The sequence below is a fragment of the Procambarus clarkii genome, chromosome 10, assembly GCF_040958095.1.
Source record: "Procambarus clarkii isolate CNS0578487 chromosome 10, FALCON_Pclarkii_2.0, whole genome shotgun sequence".
In the NCBI taxonomy this organism is placed as follows: Eukaryota; Metazoa; Arthropoda; class Malacostraca; order Decapoda; family Cambaridae; genus Procambarus; species Procambarus clarkii.
The window spans coordinates 52,492,300-52,509,436 of record NC_091159.1 but is presented as its reverse complement, the minus strand read 5'-3'; the positions used below and the strand labels follow the sequence as shown (position 1 = coordinate 52,509,436).

The 17,137-nt window shown below is 40.5% G+C and overlaps 2 protein-coding genes across 2 annotated transcripts; one reads left to right on the top strand and one right to left on the bottom strand.

Annotated features, from left to right (window-relative positions):
• Positions 1-200: 200 nt before the first annotated feature.
• On the top strand, positions 201-6,024 carry LOC123773651 (uncharacterized). The gene is made up of 4 exons (XM_045767475.2): positions 201-206; positions 4,284-4,359; positions 5,057-5,164; positions 5,396-6,024. Exons 1-4 carry the CDS (start codon positions 201-203, stop codon positions 5,656-5,658), a joined length of 453 nt encoding a protein of 150 aa, XP_045623431.1. The 3' UTR covers positions 5,659-6,024.
• A 7,766-nt stretch (positions 6,025-13,790) lies between these two features.
• LOC138363377 (uncharacterized) lies at positions 13,791-16,670 on the bottom strand. The gene is made up of 4 exons (XM_069322409.1): positions 16,659-16,670; positions 16,302-16,371; positions 15,910-16,008; positions 13,791-14,322 (listed from the first exon to the last, which is right to left on the bottom strand). Exons 1-4 carry the CDS (start codon positions 16,668-16,670, stop codon positions 14,054-14,056), a joined length of 450 nt encoding a protein of 149 aa, XP_069178510.1. The 3' UTR covers positions 13,791-14,053.
• Positions 16,671-17,137: the final 467 nt, after the last annotated feature.

Here is a 17,137-nt window from a genome sequence, read left to right as displayed (position 1 = left end):
TTGGCCTATTTTCAACTTATACGTACCTCGTTGTGAGAGGCACTTGTATGCATGTTTTCCTCAGCCATTACTTCCGTGTTATGGGAAGTAGCAGGTTAGAAATGGTTTAAGTGCATATTTATCCCTGTATTAACGTTTTCCGTCCATGTATATAAAGGTGGGTGATCTTCGTTAACCTATGTTGTGCCCAGGAAGCAAGGATGAGGGTAAGAGCCTGTGCTCGTTGTGTTGATTTGTGAAGGGAAAAGGAGAGGAGAATTGTGGGAGAGAGCGGAGAAGAGAAAAGAGAGAAAACGAGAACAAAAACATCAGTTGGTTTTTGTTTAGTGTTAGGCTTGAGGCCTGTCGATCGCGGGAAGATTCTTAGGAAGATTCCGTGACACTAGCTTCCCAGCAAGTATATTTTGTTCTGAATCTTATGCAGAACAAAAGTAACCTCTCATTGTATATACTCCGAGAAGATGGGTATATCTCTCGGGTTATATAGCGAGAAGATGGCTATAGGTCTCGGTGTAAATACACCAAGATGAGTATACCTCTCGTTGTATATATACCAAGATGGGTATATCTCTCGGTGTATAAACACAAAGATGGATATACATCTCAGTGAATATACACCTAGAAGCTGGGTACTCCCTCCGTTTCGGTGCCATATACAAACACGATGGGTACACCACTCGATATTTTTATTTAATTTATTATTTTCTACCACAGACGTGGCCAAACATTCACAACGCTAACGAGCATATATGTACATTTTCTTTTATACATGTACAAAGTGTACAGGAACAATGTAAAATGTACACCTCTCGGTGTATTTACGCCTAGGAGATGGGTTTTCCTCTCGGGTTATATATCCTTGTGATATGCGGACTATATTGAATCAGAATCCAGTGGCTGCTGTTTAATATCGAGCGTCACAATATCCGAATACACTTTATGTGAAATATTACTATAGATGGCAACAGAACTGTTTTTCTTCAATAGTTTTTAAATAATGTATTTATATTATACTTTGCATGATATCTCAACACTGGGAATCACAGTTCCAGGAAATCTTATAGGTAAGGCTTAAAGGAGCTATGGGAAGGGAAAGCTCTCATCCTGCTAACAGGAGTCAGCAGTCGTCTGTTCCTTTACCCACCTGTGTAGAAGAATTAATAAATAAAAAAGGTATTGCGATTTATATATCTATAGTGACCAAATTGGTTATGTTTTTATTCTGAGACACATTTCATATCTCTCGAGAACATAGGCATCCAGCAGTTAGTCGGGGGAACATCAGTAAAATGTATATTTCAGTGAAATTTCTTTGACCTTTCATTCCGAGTAGCTGAATCTAAAACAACTGCAATATATATATATATATATATATATATATATATATATATATATATATATATATAAAGAAATCGAGGGTTTAAATTTCAAAAACAATTTCTTATAGTGGAAATTCATTGAGTTTGCTGTAGTTCTTATATTAGTTAAGTTGTAAAAAATACTCATCCCTTCAGTGGTTGATAGGTTTCAAGCTCACACCAACTCATTCCATCTTTTCGGTGAAATTACACTGAAGGTTTATTTTCATCCTGGACTATATTCAAGGGAAAAGTATACTTGCTAGTTGACTATTAATCTACTACGGTGGTCTTAAGGCCAACACTAAACCACACCAACACTATTCTGCTACCTAACAGTACCAGTCGTGTTATATAGGTGGAAATAATCTGACAAGCCAAATATTATGAGTGGATTCTCCAAGTTCAAGTTCAAGTATGTTTATTGAGACAAGAAAAAAATACGTCTCATAGGGATTGAGTAGCTTAGGCTATTTCTACCCCCCTTCCATGGATTCCCCAAATATTTAATTTTATAACTTTTTTTTGTAATACGCATCAACAACATATTTGAGAAAATCACAAACTTCACCAAATTTGCAGATGACTTATAAATCTATGGAAAAGTGGTAAGTGAAATTATATTGAGGCCTTTCTAAACTATATACATGAATTCGGCAAATGGTTAGAGGACTGACAATATTGAACATTGCAAGGCCATACATGTTGGGTATACGCGTACAACGCCAAAATTATCATAACAACAACATAAACACTAATAGTCTAGATAGCGAATATAGCAAGTGAAGTAGTAAACGGTATATTAGCCGACGTTGCCCATCAGCAAGAGTCAATCGGCCCAACCCGTCCTCTTACAAATTATGTCACTTTTCGCTCGAATGCCCTACGGTCAAAAAAGGCCGTAATTTGAAGATGAAAAATAATTAAAAACAAAAAATTTTATTTTTATTTTCCAAAATAGCATGTTAAGGGTCCTCTGGTAGGTTAGGACGTCCTATTTTAGCCTGTGCGCGCATACGAGCGAAAAGCGACGTAATCAGTTGTCACATCTCACATTTCAGGATAAGGCTGTTTACGATTATTTGCTTAATGATTACGAGTAAGTATTTAATAAAGTGTTATATATGTAAGAACATTGTATTGCATAACTATTCACGTAAGACTAGGATATTTGTTGATGATTTAAATATTTAGTTTCGGTAGAGGATTAGAGTGATAAAATCGTTGCGTAAATATTAAACACTGTTGTCATTGTAGCCATTTATTTGTGTTAACGCCTCATCAAGGCTAAGTTCCTATAGTTGAGCTCGTCATAATTATATATTTATTGAGTGATTAACCTGCTGCATTGATAATATATGCTGTTTTTAATTTTTATCGTGATTGCTTTGAGATAATAACAATGAACTGCAGAAAGCGTTGTCACCTCTTTCATTTTCCGTCTTTACTTTTGATAGGTTAATTTTTAGGTGTTGAGATTTATGCACTAATTAAGATTTTGTATTAGTGACGTGTATAGGAATACGCCAGTTTGTATATCTTCCCCAGGCAACATTTTCCCTACTAAGTCTTATCATATATCTTAGTCACTAAGATATGTCAATCTTTCATTATGTTTAGATAAAGAGATTTTATTGATCTGTTAGCTCTAGTCTGTGTATGCAAGGAAGGCTCTACTGGTACTGCGAGAGCACTTATGACCATTATGTGGGAACCGACCTGTGAGATTTATATTTATTTAATTTATATGAATTTATATTTACGTTAATTTATATACTTCGATAGCAATTTGTATAATGATAAGTGGACTGTATTTCTGCAATAATCTCAAAATCTCACAAATCGATCCTCTACACATTAGGGGGGTTTATTAATTGAATATATATGCAGCCAATCAAACTACAGTATTAACTACACATTATTAAACATTGAAGAGGTTCCTTATCTTATAGTACAGCAGACTAGTCCACCAGGTATAACTAGGGTGTAGACACCAAATTATCCTCTTTGAGGTAGCTTCCATATCACCCAGTAACTGGTGCACAAATCTTCCTTCCTCGTCTTGACCTGTCAAAAGTGCGCTAGCTGTGAAGCCAGAATCCTATATATGACAAGCTATATCAGAGAAAACTGTACATGGAACATGAAGACCTGGCTTAATTACCTTTAGTTTGAGGCGATTTCGTGATCTAACTGGATCACCCTATATCCTGACATTAATGGCCATAAATGAATGATAAACGGGTTTCGGATAGACACTTAACTTGAATTTGTAGACAGCGTGTGATAATGGTGTACCTTTGGTTTCCATAACACTTCGTCCAAGTAAATTTAACAGGAGCCGAATTTGCTCCCGTGTGAGCCTCTGGTCTCAATATAAACAATGGCTGCCCTCCTCCTCACTCTGACGCCTGGCTTACATTGTCCACATTTCAGAAAGTGATAGAAGGGTCACATTTACTCTACTTTAATATTGATAATTAAGTTAATTTATATGAGATGTTTTTGTGATGGTAAAGTCCAAAGACTAATGTATTTAAGAATAATTCCCACCATAATAGGTGGTGATTTATAATAGTATGTGGTGATGATATCCCGTTTTCTTTAGATGGTAATTCCACTACAAGTTACGTTTTCTATGGGTAACTTGTTTATACAACACAGCTATTATCTGTATGATTATTAAATGGTGTCGGATTTTCCGACACATTACCAGCAGCTAACAATCTTCTGATTGTTAGCATTTGAGCCTGTCGGTGTTAAGTGGTCTAAGGCATATACTTGGGAGTACCCGGTGTGTAGGTTTGAATCCTCCACATGGCTCCTACAGAATTTCTCGATCTTTTGATTACTAGCAGACAAACTCCTAATCTGCTACCATATGCAGCAGCTTGAAATACTAATAACAAAGGAAATTCGTTTCAGAGAACAGCAGCAGCAGCAGCAGTAGGGGTCCTCCTCTTCCTGACCTCTACAGCGGCAGAAGAGAACAACGAAAAAGGTAGTGACACCTCCACAAGTAAAATTATTGTGTGAAAACTCGATAAATATATAAGAATATTCCCACTTGTCAGTTGGGGAAAGTCCTTACCTGAGGAGGATTGTCACCTGGTGAGAAAATCCTCATTTGGGAAGATGGCCTTCTTCCCAATACGATGACCACCACCGGCGGAGTATTCAAATGAAGACCCACTCCCAATGTCGTTGCATTGAGAATGGGTCTTCACTGGGAAGTTATTCTAAGGGAGATGGTCTTCGTGTAGATGATGGTTGTCGTCGTGTGGGGGAGCAGGTCGTCTCTTGGGAAGGATAGATCGTCACCTGGGAAGGTGGCGTGTACCAGGGAGCATGTTCTGTGGACCACTCGGTGTTTTCCATAATCTAGAAAGTCTTACCAAATAAACTATATTTTATAATTTACAATCAAATGTTTGCCATTTCATGCAACGCAAATTTACGCAAATAGTCTCAAAATGGCTAAATTTTAGCACAAAAAATAAAATGTTTGTGTGTCCGTGTCTTCGTCCACATACTTTATGCGCCGTGTGATCTAGATCCCCATAAGTTGAACTGCTAGATACTTGTAGTCTGTTTGTATTTTAGCTGTGTCAATGTCTATCAGTTTACCGAGTGGTAGTCTACCGAGATTACTGGTGGGATTGATCAGCATGTTGACTCTTCCCTGTTGCTCTTTGCAGATGATGGAGGTTCCGGTGACGCCAAGTTCTTCGTGAAGTCCTACTCCACTACCACCTGGACCTTCCTCTCCTCCTTCACCTCCACCGTCCCTTACACCTGTTATACCAGTAAGTCTGCAGCACACCTGCTTCACATGTATTCCAACACGTGTACAACACTAGCTGGCCACCTATAATCCCTCACGAGATGAAAAACCCTGTATTCCTACATCTCCATCCCCTCCATCACTATATTTACCCCCAGCATGGAAATACATACAGTTAATAATGTTTAAACATCTTATCGGCTAGCTACTCTGTTGCTGCAACTTTGTTTAATTATTCTTGTGATTACCGCAGCCGGGGCTGGACTAGCCGCGTGTTCTGGCCGCAGACTTCATCGCATGAAAAACGCAAAGCTGTACTTGTCCTCTCAAGACGACCTTAAGGAACTCGACAGCAGTGTGTTGGGTGATTTTGACGAACGGGAGAAGTTCTTCTTCACGGTGTGGAGGACCGCCAGCACCACCGCCACAGTCACCACCTACTCCACCAACCGCTCCGTCACCATCTCCGCCTCCATTGCCTGCACCTACCCCGGAATAGTATATAATAATTGTTAATACATTCCTCGACGAAGACATTGTTCACCTCTTGCTCATCCCAACTTCAGTGTTTACCATTAGGAAAATATCTGCAATAATTACTCAGATGCATTCGAATGTGTGATGCTTGTTATTCTATTTATAATTATTGAAAATATCTTACCATAGCTGGGGAATATTGACTGGCTGAGTGTTGCATATTAACGGAACTGAGATGCTGTACTCCATTTGATCGCCTTGTAGTATCATCGCTTATAATTTCTTGATGAAAACCATCGGATTAAAATGGGATAAGCAAGAGTTAGCATTCTTGGATAACGAAGCTGTAATATAATGTATATACATAATTGACCCCTACTGTTAAATTATATATATTATGACTGATATGAAGTTTATCATCCCCCTCATCGACCTTCAAGCAGAAATCTTATAGTCTAACATATCAACACATAAGTAACAAACTTTATGGAGTAATGTATGCTAAAACAGCATTAATTAAAAAAAAACAATAATATTAGACTTGTCTCGGTACATGATTCTCATAAACAGTTGGTGGTTGGAGGAGCCGGTCGGCCGAGCGGACAGCACGCTGGACTTGTGATCCTGTGGTCCCGGGTTCGATCCCGGGCACCGTTGAGAAACAATGGGCAGAGTTTCTTTCACACTATGCCTATGTTACCTAGCAGTAAAATAGGTACCTGGGTGTTAGTCAGCTGTCACGGGCTGCTTCCTGAGGGTGGAGGCCTGGTCGAGGATCGGGCCGCGGAGACACTAAAGCCCCGAAATCATCTCAAGATAACCCCACAGGCACGGTTCCCCGGGAGGTTTCGTAAGCGAGGCACGAACAAATGACATGAGAACGAGAATCGTCTGTCGGTCACTTTTTACTTGGTCATAAAAGCATCCTCGCGGGGGAAGTAGCACTCCAGGTTGTAATTCTCTTACAATGTCGTGGTACAGTTGACTAGAGCGTGTCTGGGAACACTTATCGCATAGGTTCGAACCATCATCAAGGCTCCTGTGAATTTAAGTTCAAGTATGTTTATTGAGATAAGAAAGAAATACATCTCAAAGGGATAGAGTAGCTTAGGCTATTTCTACCCTCCTGTCGCCTGTGGATTTGTTCAGTTCACTCCAGTATTCAATAGGAGATTCCCATGTCAGGCTGCTCCTATTTATACCTACCCACACTCGGTTATATATGTCAAACCTACGCTTGAAATCATCCAGTAATCCCGCGTCTAATTTGTTGCTCAGTAATTTGTTCCATGAACCAAACCATAAATTACGAAGTTGTAATGTGCTTTATAATTTAACTTTTGACCTTAGATTCTGAATCATGACTGAAACTGTTGTGGGGAAAACTGACTTGTGAGATTTATATATTTATTTAGTAATTTATTTCTTATGTTAATTTAGATAGCGGATAGTATGATTTTAATACCCCAAATAGCTTCCTACACATTCTGGGTGTTTATGGTTTATATATATATATATATATATATATATATATATATATATATATATATATATATATATATATACATATATATATATATATATATATATATATATATATATATATATACATACATATATATATATATATACACACACACACACACACACATATATATATATATATATATATATATATATATATATATATATATATATATATATATATATATATATATATATATATATGTATATATATGTCGTACCTAGTAGCCAGAACGCACTTTTCGGCCTACTATGCAAGGCCTGATTTGCCTAATAAGCCAAGTTTTCCTGAATTAATATATTTTCTTTAATTTTTTTCTTATGATATGATAAAGCTACCCATTTCATTTTGTATGAGGTAAAAAAATTTTGATTGGAGTTAAAATTAACGTAGATATATGACCGAACCTAACCAACCCTACCTAACCTAACCTAACCTATCTTTATTGGTTAGGTTAGGTTTGGTAGCCTAAAAAGTTAGGTTAGGTTAGGTAGGTTAGGTTGCCGAAAAACAAATATTTCATGAAAACTTGGCTTATTAGGCAAATCGGGCCTTGCATAGTAGGCTGAGAAGTGCGTTCTGGCTACTAGGTACGACATATATATATATATATATATATATACATACAGGGGGGTACCACCTCTGGTGCAATTATAGGGACCCACAGCCTCAGAGAAGGGAACACAGAGCATTCAGGGAAAAACTTCTCATTTAACTCTGAATACGAAAGAGTGTTCGCTTCTCCTACCACCCCCCTTTTTTTATTTATTATGGTGTACACTTTATTATGCAACGTTACACAGTTACATATCTGATTTTATACAAAAAATGAACATTAAGAGGACACAAGAAAATTTCGCTTCCTAGAGGCTGTAGATTTACTCGAACTCCTCCGACGCCGGGCAGGAACCGAGGATACAGCGGGCATTCCCCCTCTGGATCGCGACACTGAGGCGCTGAGAGAGAAAACTTGCCGCTCTAGGGTTTCTTGTGGTGTCAAGGAGCTTGGAACCAAGATCCTTAAGAAACCTTCTTGCACTCTCACACCATGGGCCTAGGGCCTCAGACCCTATTGGAACGAAGTTTTACCGATGATCTAATTGCCTGTACTTGACTGACTATTGTCTTTCTCTGTGTGTCGCCGCGGCTCCTGCTGTGCCGGCAAAGAGGTTGATGGATGTGGTTGCCAGGGTGGATACGCAAGTATAGTCCCATACCAACTGTCTGCCACCCTTGCACGGATGCAGTGTGATTCCGTCTGGTCGGCCGGCAAAGCTAACAATCACGGTTCAGTAGGTTGCGGGGCTCTCTCTCCGCTGGACACTGAGCAGAGGCAAGGCTTCTTTTAATGATGTCATTGACTTCGTCGTGTCTAGTGTGCCAATCACCCGATTTTCCACAGTGCAGGCCATGCAATCCATATTCGTCAGCATCTGCCTCGCCGCAAATACACCTATGAACAGTGTGGATAGGGGCAGCAAGGCGGAGAGCGACTGCAATACGGAGCTCCTGCGGATCAAGGCGTGTGCCTGTCGCAGACATGGGGACTGCCAAAAGGAAGTCCCCTGCATGGGGAGCCTGCACAGCTGTGAGGCGTGCACGATCACTGGGGATTGTTGCTGCCTCCAGCAAAACTGTGGCTTCTTTGTCTACAATGGGGATGTCGCAACTGGATTGTTTCTTGGCTTTCGGCATGGCTGGTCTGAGTGCTGGGTCTGCCATGGCACCCCATTTCGTGTCGCATTCCGTGTAGTGGGGGTCCTGTATCCCCGCTACATTACTTAGGGTGTCAGGTAGAATTTCCTTAACCAGGTCATCTGATGCTGATGAGGAAGACAGGAAGGCTGGGACAACAATTTGGGTGGCGGTGCGGACACCCAAGCCACCGAGCCTTACAGGAAGAGTGGCTTGTTTCCACTGGCATTCGTTGAGGGAGAGGTTAACAACTTTTTCCAGCATGGTCTTCAGTAAGAGGTCATACTCTTCAAGCTTTCGGTTGTCGTAAGATGGGGCGCACCTCAGAAAGTAGATTAGCTTCGGAAGGGATAGGCATTTGGTGAGGAGATAAAAAGCATTGTAGGCATCGATGTCACCTATTCTGTCTTCCATCCTCCTAAGGTCTGCGATTTTCATGTCAAGGATCTCCTCAATGGCGTTAGACCCAAGGGGGGCTCCAAGGAGGGTGCTGTTCTCGGCCCTAATGACATGGGCTCCAGGCAAGGCAGACTTTATTCTAGCTACGATGTCTGGGTTGGAGGAGACTACTTCACACTTGGAAGGATTCAGGACGAAACCCAGGTTTACTTCTTGCTCCCTTATTTTCCTGATATCTGCCAAGAGGTGGTCTACGGTGCCAGCTATAGTGCCATCATCCAAAAATCAGATGTTGAACTCGCTGGACAAGCTTTCGGTGATTTCTTTTAAGACTAAGCAGAAAAGAAGGGGAGCAAGAGGATCACCTTGCTGAACACCTTCACATGATCTGATTTCATGTTCACCAAAGAGCAGTTTTGACTCACCACTGTAGCACGATAGTATGAACGGGTAGAGGGGCCGGAAATGGCAATGTACGGCACAAAGTACTGCATCTCGTCTGACCCTGTTGAAGACATTCTTAAAGTCCAGTTTGAGCAGGGCCTTTTCATCAGAAATGTTGGTGATGTATGCTCGTGCTGCATGGGCAGCCGCTTCACAGCCTTGGGGGATTCCAAATCCTAGCTGGATTGGTTTCAGCAATTCTGCCGCTTGCTGGCTGACAACCCTCGTAGCAGCCTTGGCAATCAGGCGTCGGAGAGTGTTGCCAACAGCGATTGGCCTGATTCGTTCGTCCTTCTTTTTGAGAGCACAGAGGGAGACACCAAAAAAGAGGGGCCTGATGACCTCAGGTCATCAGCCAGGCACATGTTGACGAACCTTGTGAGTTCCATAAGATCTTGTGCAGCATCACCAACCGCAGGATTTAACATTTGCTTGATGTGTTGAGGTTTTAACCCTGTAAAGCTGTTTGCTGACCCAGGTGGAAAAGAAAGGGCTGCTTTGTAGACCTCAGATTCACCAACGGTTAATGGGTCTGAAATGGTGTCGGCTGATGGCGGAACGATGTTGTCGCCTTGAGGGGCTCTGGGTGGTTATCTTGAGATGATTTCGGGGCTTTTTAGTGTCCCCGCGGCCCGGTCCTCGACCAGGCCTCCACCCCCAGGAAGCAGTCCGTGACAGCTGACTAACACCCAGGTACCTATTTTACTGCTAGGTAACAGGGGCATAGGGTGAAAGAAACTCTGCCCATTGTTTCTCGACGGCGCCTGGGATCGAACCCAGGACCACAAGCCCAGCGTGCTGTCCGCTCGGCCGACCGGCTCCCCCTCTTGGGTGGGTGGGTGCTTGCTTTGCAGGGCCCGTGCTGTGGCTGAGTTTCGAGGAGCAATTTTCTCGTCACTGGTGAGGACTATAATAGTACTTGCGGTATTTCCCTCTTCAATTTTATTGGTAATTTGTGCTCTAATTTTGTACGTTTCCGGTATGTTGTTGTTACCATTTCTGCGGTGGGTGTGTTTTGCTCGGAGGGGCAGGCGAACTAGGTTGTCCTCCCTTGGGTATTCATTTATCGCCCTCAGGACCGAGGAAGCTAGTGATTTGTCCCTCATTGGAGGGACGGTAAGGCATACATTGCCAAACAGAAGGACATTACGCCACGCTTGAATGTTTTCCGGGGCATTATATATATATATATATATATATATATATATATATATATATATATATATATATATATATACACACACACACACACATTTAAGAATAAGTTTATTTATGATTGCATTGCACTGTGAAGAAACAGTAAGGTATAACTTAATTGATGAAGAGAAGTCTAGTGCTGTTAAATGATTATTATGGCATGTTATGTAATTCTAATTCAGATAAAGATAAAATGTAAAATGCGAAGCCTCTTGTGCAGTTGTGAATGAGATTAGTATGTCAAAGTAACATTATAATTGTCTAGTTTAATCGAGTAAAGCAGCATTGATTTACTGAAGGTCGAGTGGCTGTTTATTTTGAAATTGAATGAGGTAAGCTACTACTTGAAATACGTAAATGTTATTTTTAGTAAATGGTATTGTTAAATATAAAGATTGTGTTTCCGTTATGCCTCTATTTCAATCTGTACTACGTTGATATATATGAAAGCCTAAACAATAATATATTGATCACTGAGAACATAGAAACAGATTTAGAGATTTCGGACCGCAGTCTCATTCCTTGGAGGAGTGACTGCACTCTGTACCACATTGCGAGTGATGGAGAAGTTTTTCCTTTGGCATTGGACGTGTAGCTAATTAACCTGATTATTATTAAGGTGTTGGAAATCCGACACACACGTTAACATGCTACAGTTACCTATTTGTTACCTTCTTTGATATATGGTTGTTGTTGGCTTGTAGATAATACACCGTAGATCACTTAAGTAGTTTATTGAGTAAGGTAACAAAGTATATAACTGACCAGCCGAAGTCCAACTTACTCTGGGTCTGTGAGAATACTGACTGGTCACAGAACGGCTGGTACCAGCTCTGTGGAGAATGACGCCAGAGGCTTACTAGATTGTGATTGGTTACATCTCAACCGTCGTACAATTTGAATAATAACATACCCAATAAGAATTTAGAGAATGGGTGGTTCCATGGTGTCATCACAACAGAGGTATTTTCGCAGCATGTAAATATAAGACTCTAATTATTCTTTTAAACCACAGTCTAGTGTTTAAACATAATAAAATAGTATTCACTCGTACTGAATAAATATAATTCGCAGTAAAAATTTAGCTTAGCTCCCTCGTTACTGTAAAATAAACACAGAATATTGAGGAAATATTACTGGAACGCCTCCCCATAGCAAGGAGGCAGCCAGTCATGCACCAGAACTTGTAAACAAACACACGAAAGAGAGGGCTCCTGGAGAATTTGCGATATGCATCACACACGATAGACAACTTACGCTTTCCTAGTACATTGCCACAGAAATCTACAACAACAGGAGTGCTTGAATATCCATCTTACCAAGTATCTATAATATGTTTTTGGCCATTTACTGTTTAGATAGATAGGTACGCAGTTATACTGTGCAGCTTAAAGCTCAACAAAGTGTTTACTCACCACTACACACACACAATATTCATGTCACACCTGTACTTTATATGTTTATGGAACAATGATTAATGTCATTCATTCGGCAGGTAAATATGTGATTTGGAGTTACTGCAAGCTGAGCTGGCCCACACAAATAGTGTAGTTTCTTGTTACCCTACCTGTACACAGACGCCACCGACGCCAGGCCGCCATTTACAAGGCCCTGGACTACATGTGCCACCCCTTAACAGATGTTGAGAGAAACACACAGTATAATCAGGCCATCTTTACCACACAGCTGAGGCATTCTAAATTGTATACTAATGTAATCATAAGATTGAGTAGTACTAACAAAAATACTGTAGATTAGGCCACCATATGTGGTATAATTTATATTTTGCAAAGGGAAACAATTGTAGCTTATCATATATCCACTCATAGGTGGTATAATTTACAATTGTCCCTCCAACTATGTGCAGATTAGATTCTGGCAGGCTGAATCAAAACATACAGTCCACTTAGCACCATAATAATACAATATTGAAGTTAACAAAAAATGTAATAAAAATATATAAATGCCTGCTAGGATTTTCTCACATAAGGTAACTGCGTCACCAGGTTGATTGATCGATGAAGATTAAGCCACTAAAGTGGCGGCAGGGGCATGAATAGCACGTAAGTGGTAGAATTTTGGAGTGAATGTGATCTTTGTTCGTGAAAGTGACCAGGTGGCCGGGATCGCTACATATAATCATCTTAACACCTCACGTTCTACATCCTGCCCTCCAGGGACTGAATGCTAACCTAGCAAATTTTCATTGGAGCTGTTGAGGCCCCTGTGCTTGACTTGTGTGCATAGAGGTTGAGTGCTGACTTTGATACGAGGGTAGAGGAGTACAGGGAAAAGAGAAAAAGATATCCTCGCAGTGTTGAGCCCCTTAATAGCAAGGAAGTGGGGGCACTGTAGAAAGCAGTGACAGTGTATCATCTGCATCCCTCTCAGCAATAGATAGTTCCTCTTCTCTCCCCCACAACAATATACAGAAAGAGAACGCGAGAGGGAGGGAAGGTGGCAGAGAGAATTTGAGACTTTAAGGGAAGGAGAAAGTGAATGGAAAGGAGGGGTAGAGAGAGAGACAGAAGCAGAACAAGAAGAACAGACAGGCAGAGGCCCGGGCATATTTATATGTCATACCTAATAACAGAACTGCGGTACTTGGCCTAGTAAGCAAAACCCGATTTGTTTAATAGGCACGGGAATTTTCGTGATTTCTAAATATTTCTTTCCAAATTGGTTTATTCATAACAATATTAATAATATATTATATTAAGAAAATGAATTAATGATACAGATATGTAAGGTTGAGATAGGTTAGGTAAGGATTGGTTAGGTAAGGATTGATTAGGTAAGGATTGGTTAGGTAAGGATAGGTTAGGTAAGGATTGGTTAGGTAAGGTTAGGAACGTTTCGTAAATGTAGACCAGTAAACTACCAAAGGATACACAATATTATACGAGAGGAGGCTGGTGCATCTATTTATTAGGGGTCATTTATGTATTTACAATGTTTACAATGTCGAGCTATAATGTAGATAGTTCACTCGTCAGCAAGAAGATAGTGATAAAGATGAAAGGAAAAAGTCATCGTTATTAATTAAGTCTGTAAGGTTGAACTCAATCGGTGGATGACGTCGTCCACTCTAACAGCTATTATTAATACGTCCACGGTAAGTGCAGACAATGTTAGCAACTATTGCTAACAAACCCAGGATAGGTGCAGGCAATGTTAGCATATATTGCTAACATATCCAGGATAGGTGCAGGCAACGGAAATGGAGACGGTGACGGAGCGGTTGGTGGAGTAGGTGGTGACGGTGACGGTGGTGCTGGCGGTCCTCCACAGAGTGAAGAAGAACTTCTCTTTCTCAGACTCGCTCTCTTGAGCGGCCGAGTCGTCAAGACTACCAGCGAGGTCGAAACTCTTGAAGTCTCCCGTCATGTCTGCCATTCTGGTCCTGCGCAACCGACGACCCTGGCAGGCCGATGTCTGGTAGGCTGCGCGAGAAGGAAGTATTATCACATACAAAGGATTACAAAAGATTTAAGAGGATTACAAATAGCAACAGACTATTAGATCCAAGTTAACTTTTGGATGTATTTAGCACTCGATGAAAGACGTCTTCAGTCTCAGTAGCGTGTGATCGTGTTACTGTACTTTAACAACTATTGCTCTGTGTTGTGGGGCATTCAAAATATTTGTCAAAATTAATACTGTTATGTGCTTTGACGGTTTGAAACACTTCGTAATTTGCCTTTTTCGAGACCGTATGAACTTGGTTATTTTAGATGGCTTTGAATTGTGTATTTCTGCCTTGTCACCATCTTCATTGCTCGGCGCTAAAATGGCTGCAATTTCTAAACATTTTTTCTCAAGCACGATGACCGAAACTATGGAACACTCAATAATTGGACGACGCAGTGAATTGTAGGGAGTTAGCATGACCTTTTCCGATCGAAATTCTAAAAGCGACCAATAAAACACAAAGTCATATTTGTTTTCCTTGCAGTCTTTGTCCATTATTTAACTGGAATAAAGCTACATATATCTCAAAAATACTACTTCCAGACTCCCCATCATAAGCACTGTACTTCCAGACTCCCCATCATAAGCACTGTACTTCCAGACTCCCCATCATAAGCACTGTACTTCCAGACTCCTCATCATAAGCACTGTACTTCCAGACTCCCCATCATAAGCACTGTACTTCCAGACTCCTCATCATAAGCACTGTACTTCCAGACTCCCCATCATAAGCACTGCACTTCCAGACTCCCCATCATAAGCACTGTACTTCCAGACTCCCCAACACAAGCACTGTACTTCCAGACTCCCCAACATAAGCACTGTACTTCCAGACTCCCCAACATAAGCACTGTACTTCCAGACTCCCCAACACAAGCACTGTACATCCAGACTCCCCAACATAAGCACTGTACTTCCAGACTCCCCAACACAAGCACTGTACATCTAGACTCTCCAACACAGAAGAGCTGTGACTTGTCTGTGTGTATTCAACAAAGTTCACAAAATTAAAATCAACAAAGTTCATTCAATCAAAGATGTATACCAAGAAGTAAGCTTCTTTACAAGTCTCTCCCGTAGGAATAACTGACTGACAAGAGACGTTATATCTTATATCTTGTAACAAGCGGATAGCTGCTTCCTATGAATGAAGAGAGCAATTTCGACGATCTCGTTACTTTGTAAGAGTCAAAACTATGGAACACGTTTTTGTAACATGGCAACCAAACAAATTTTCTTCAAAAATTAAAAAAATGTTGCAATGATTGAAAAATAACGCACAATAATATTCGTTAATAGCTTATAATAAATGCTCAGATAAATGTACATGAAAGAATAATTCTAATTTGAAACCGTTAAAGTAATTAGTAATGAGCAAAACAAATAGATAATAATAATAATCTGACCGATTCTCATTCTTTATTCATAGTGTTTGATTCTCTTGTGTAGGTAGTTAATTAGTTTGACCCACACAGACTTGTTAAGAAGAGATTTTACAAGAGATCTTGTAAACACACCAATTATAGTTATTGTAACCAGTGAGGGTTATGGTGACTTACTTCTGTAACAAGTGTAAGGAACTGTCGAGGTGAACGAAGACAAGAAGGTCCAGGTAGTCGTGGAATAGGACTTTATGAAGAATTTGGGATCCTGTTCATCTGAAATTGAAACCATTCTTACATTAACTCTTACAGGGAGAGGAAGTGTGTGTGTTTGTGTTCAAGGAGACTCACATTAAAATCACCATGATAAGGTCATTAACATTTTGTGTCAATGCAAATAAACACCTTCATGCTACATGAGAGGGCATAATTATTGTTTATAGGACCGTTTTAGGACGTCTGGTTGAATGCGTCACTTGTGGGCGAAACACGTTATTATTTTAATTGTTAATGCTAAGAACACCAAAATAAGAATTCTTAGAAAGGTCCGTCCAGGGAGCTACACTGACCTTTGTTCTCTGGGTCTTGGGCTGCGGCTGAGCACAAGAGGGTGAGAACCAGGAGTCCCGTTGGTGCTTTCTGGAAGTGAAGAGGCAGTTATGGTCCACGGTCATTGATGAATGTTTGTTATTATTTCTAGTTGTTGGTAGTTGTGGTAGTGTTAACTGCTTGTAGTTGTGGTAGTGCTAGCTGCTGGTAGTTAGGTGCTGGTAGTGTTAGGTGCTGGTAGTGTTAGCTTCTGGTAACGTTCACTGGTGGTAGTTAACTGCTGGTAGTGTTAGGTCCTGGTAGTTTTAGCGGATGGTAGTCCGGTTAGTGCTAGCTGCTTGCAGATGGGTTGTGTTACCTGCTGGAAGTCAGCTTACACCTATGTTCATCCCGTACCCCAGACTAGTATATCTGCCAATCTGGGTGAACCTAGTCCCTAGCGTATGGCCTCCAACCAACTCTGAACAGACAACAGACAGACGTTCTCTCTTATAGTTTAGATACTCACATACGTACACACACACAAAATATAGAATGTCTACCGCGGAGAGTGCGGGAGGTACTGACCATCGTGGAGGCGCCAGCAAAATGATCACATGTTCACTTGGAGTTCCATTTATATAAGTACACCGAGAACGAACGTATACTTAAATAATGTTTTTTTTTATGCTTGTTATAACGAAGAAGGAAAGTTTAAACAATTGTTAAAACATCTTAGGTATAAACTTTTGTTTTAATGTTGTTGCTGTATTAATATTTGTTCATGAAACAAGCGGATGTATAAGAAGGGAACTGGAATATGGTTAAAATAGAATAGGAATCAAAAATGATTTTGGGCAGGAAAACGACGCTAAAA

Excerpts from the sequence above, each read along its gene's own strand:
- LOC123773651 (XM_045767475.2), top strand. Across the intron at positions 4,360-5,056 it reads AGAAGAGAACAACGAAAAAG|ATGATGGAGGTTCCGGTGAC; the intron begins GTAGTGACACCT and ends TGCTCTTTGCAG. Across the intron at positions 5,165-5,395 it reads CCCTTACACCTGTTATACCA|CCGGGGCTGGACTAGCCGCG; the intron begins GTAAGTCTGCAG and ends TGATTACCGCAG.
- LOC138363377 (XM_069322409.1), bottom strand. Across the intron at positions 16,009-16,301 it reads CCAAGACCCAGAGAACAAAG|ATGAACAGGATCCCAAATTC; the intron begins GTCAGTGTAGCT and ends TTTCAATTTCAG. Across the intron at positions 14,323-15,909 it reads TCCTTACACTTGTTACAGAA|CCTACCAGACATCGGCCTGC; the intron begins GTAAGTCACCAT and ends CTTCTCGCGCAG.